The sequence below is a fragment of the Arachis stenosperma genome, chromosome 3 (assembly GCF_014773155.1).
Source record: "Arachis stenosperma cultivar V10309 chromosome 3, arast.V10309.gnm1.PFL2, whole genome shotgun sequence".
NCBI classification, from domain to species: Eukaryota; Viridiplantae; Streptophyta; class Magnoliopsida; order Fabales; family Fabaceae; genus Arachis; species Arachis stenosperma.
Genome location: NC_080379.1, coordinates 52,674,628 through 52,678,210, shown reverse-complemented (window position 1 = coordinate 52,678,210; position 3,583 = coordinate 52,674,628). Strand labels below are relative to the sequence as shown.

At 39.1% G+C, this 3,583-nt stretch overlaps 1 protein-coding gene across 1 annotated transcript; it reads left to right on the top strand.

Annotated features, from left to right (window-relative positions):
- Window positions 1-2,371: 2,371 nt before the first annotated feature.
- LOC130966113 (uncharacterized) lies at window positions 2,372-2,701 on the top strand. Its single transcript, XM_057890878.1, has one exon. The coding sequence runs from the start codon at window positions 2,372-2,374 to the stop codon at window positions 2,699-2,701; it is 330 nt and encodes a 109-aa protein (XP_057746861.1).
- Window positions 2,702-3,583: the final 882 nt, after the last annotated feature.

Sequence of the window (3,583 nt, the reverse complement as noted above, 5' to 3'; positions counted from 1 at the left end):
TCGCGTCGCTGCCAATTTCTTCAAAAACTCCATTTTGCGTTTTCCTTCCATTTTTGTATGTCTCATTTCCATCCTTTAAATCATTCCTGCCTTAGAAGATCTGAAAATACTTAACACACAAGTCACGGCATCGAATGGCAATAAAAGGTAATTAAAATTAATATTTTTAAAGCCTAGGAAACATGTTTTTCACATACATCACATAATAAGGAAGGGAAAGTAAAACCATGCAATTTCACATGAATAAGTGGGTGAAGGATTGAATAATTCACTTGAATTCAGCACAAAATATATCATAAAATATCGGTTTATCAGTGTCCTGAGGACTTTAGCTACTTTTTGGAAAGCTTGCCTGTTGGTTTTCAACGGTTCGACAAACCATACTGAAGTAGACAACTGGTTCCAAGCTGTAGAGCGAGCATTGCTAAATCAATCTGTACCGTATGACAAGTTCGTGGAATATGCGACTTATCAACTGGTGGAAGAAGCTCAACAATGGTGGCAAGGGGAGCACCGACTGTGACACCAATAGAACGTAAACATTATCTGGGCGTTATTCGAAGAAGCTTTCTACAGAAAATACTTTCATGAGTCAATAAGGGAGGCCAGAGAATTGGAGCTCTTACAGCTGAAGCAATGGTCCATGACTATAGCAGAATACACCAGCAAATTTGAGGAACTCTATCTGTAGGTTCTCAAGGATAAGTCAGAGTACTCCTGAGTCCTATGAGGGATGGAAATGCGTCAAATATGAAGTAGGGCTGAAGGAAGATATCAGACACGCTGTGGCTCCATTGGAGATGAGGAGATTCTCTGAATTGGTGGACAATGCGAGGGTTGTTGAAGAATATGCAAGGACGGTAGCCTCATCAAGGAACACTCATGGAGGAAACTCTAGTAGGGAACGAGATGTTACCTTGGGCCAAGGGGACAAAACTTCAAGAAATATGGTGAAAGGAAGCGGTCAAAAGCTTACTCCTCTGATATGAAATGTCAAGAGCATGGGAACTACCATCCGAGTGGGCCATGCCAGTTGAGTAAGAAGTTATGTTACAAGTGTGGCATACCAGGACATTTGGTTAGGGATTGTCGCCGTGGGAAGACCCGAGAGGAGGATCAGAATCAACAGTCAGGCCATGTGTTTGCTTTGGATGCACGTGATGCGACGGGGTCGGATCCTCCGATGAGAGGTAAGCGTATGTTTTGAGTGTTATACTGCCTGGACCTGAGGATAGCTTGGTTATATCTTTTGCAAAGTCGTCGTTAGGATTACAAGACCTTAGAGTTGTGTTGGGAGTAAACCATGGGGAGAGAAGGATTATAGTGGTATAGCAGAGGGTTTCGAGCTAGTAATGGAGAACGATTAGGGTGGACGTGCCGGAATGATTTACAGGTATGACTAGGAGTCTTGTTGATTCCCTGCATGGATGATGGGCACGGTTCATCACTAGTGGCAGTCGAAGTACTGACTGATGCCTTTACACTTTTTAACTATGATTTTGCAGTTTTAAGGTTTAGAATGATTTCTAATCTGGTTTGGAATGTTGGCTCAAATGATTTGGTTTTGAGAATTAGTCAGAACTCTTGATTTAAGAGATATGGTTTAAACGAATAGTGAATTCTCTGATTTTGTTCAAATGTGAAAATGGTTTTCAACTTCTCTTATTGAAACGGATTTAATTTGAAAAGTTTTAATTTAAGAAAATCATGGTTTGAAGTAGGCAACTTTCGAGTGAACTATTTTGACTCCTTTCTGAAAACTCAACAGTGACCTGGTCTAGAATAAACTGTTTTGAATGATTTGGTTTTGAAACTAAAGATTGGAACTTTTGATCAAATAATACGATTTAAAAAGGAAAAGTGAGTCCTAAGATTTTGTTCACTTGTGATTTTGGTTTGTAAATTTTAATTTAACAAAAAGGGATTCAAATGGACAAGTTTTGATTTAAAGGTTTCAATGAATTTAGACAAATCATACTTTAAAATGTTTAATTTACAAATAAACGATTTTTTACTCTTTCGATAAGGATTTAACAATGGACTCATTTAGATTGAAGTTGCTTTAAACATTTTGACAAATATTACAAAATCAGAATTTGGTTTAAGGAAAACTTTCGGTTTCTTAATGACGATAATCAGAGTGACGCAACGGAAGTTGTACGCTAAGTTGTCGACATGTGAGTTTTGGAAGGAAGAATTGAAGTTCTTAGGTCACGTGGTGAGCAAAGGAGGAATAACTGTAGATCCTTCTAAGATGGAAACGGTGATGGAATGGAAAAGACCAACAATGGTGATGTAAGTCAGAAGCTTCTTGGGTTTAGCCGGATATTACCAGAGATTCATTGAAGGATTTTCCCAGATTGCACTACCGATGACTAAGTTGAGAAAAAGGGAAGTGCTAGTTGTGTGGACATCGGAGTGTGGAAAGAGTTTCCAAACTTTGAAGGAGAAGTTAACTCCAGCACCTGTTATAATCTTGCCGGAACCGCATGAACCGTTCGAAGTATACCGTGATGCTTCTTTGAAGGGTTTAAGTTGCGTGTTGATGCAACACCGGAATGTGGTGGCTTACGCATCGCGTCAGCTGAGACCGAATGAAGTAAACTATCCAACTCATGACTTGGAATTAGCGGCGATTGTGTTTGCACTAAAGATTTGGAAGCACCATCGGTATGGAGTGAGGTTTAGCGTCTATTTCTGATCATAAGAGTCTTAAGTACATCTTTGATCAGAAAGAGCTTAATATGCGTCAGAGGAGGTGGATGGAGTTGTTAAGGGATTATGATTTCGAAATGAGTTATCACCCTGGGAAGGTGAAGGTGGTCACAGAAGCATTGAGTTGGAGATCTTTAACAATTTCTTGGATGAGAACCAAGGAAGAGGAATGATGAGCGGATAATTTATACGCTTTTTGGCATTATTTTTACATAGTTTTTAGTATGATTTAGTTAGTTTTTAGAATATTTTTATTAGTTTTTAAGCAAAATTCACATTTCTAGACTTTACTATGAGTTTGTGTGTTTTTCTGTGATTTCAGGTATTTTCTAGCTGAAATTGAGGGACCTAAGCAAAAATCTTATTCAGAGGCTCACAAAGGACTGCTAATGTTGTTGGATTCTGACCTCCCTCCACTCGAAATGGAAATTTTGGAGCTACATAAATTCAAATGGCGCGATCTCAACTGTGTTAGAAAGTAGACATCCAGGGCTTTTCCGCAATATATAATAGTCTATACTTTGCCCGAGTTTACATGACGTAAACTGGCGTTTAACTCCAGCATTTTGCCCTATTCTGGCGTTAAACGCCAGAAACAAGTTGCAAAGTAGAGTTAAACTCCAAAAACAAGTTACAAACTGGCGTTTAACTCCAAGGAAGACCTCTACATGTGAAAGCTTCAATGCTCAGCTCAAGCACACACCAAGTGGGCCCGAAAGTGGATTTCTGCATCATTTACTCATTTCTGTAACACTAGTAACTAGTCTAGTATAAATAGAATTTTTTACTATTGTATTAGGCATCTTTGGATTATCTTTTGATCCTTTGATCACGTATTGGGGGCTGGCCTCATGGCCATGCCTGGACC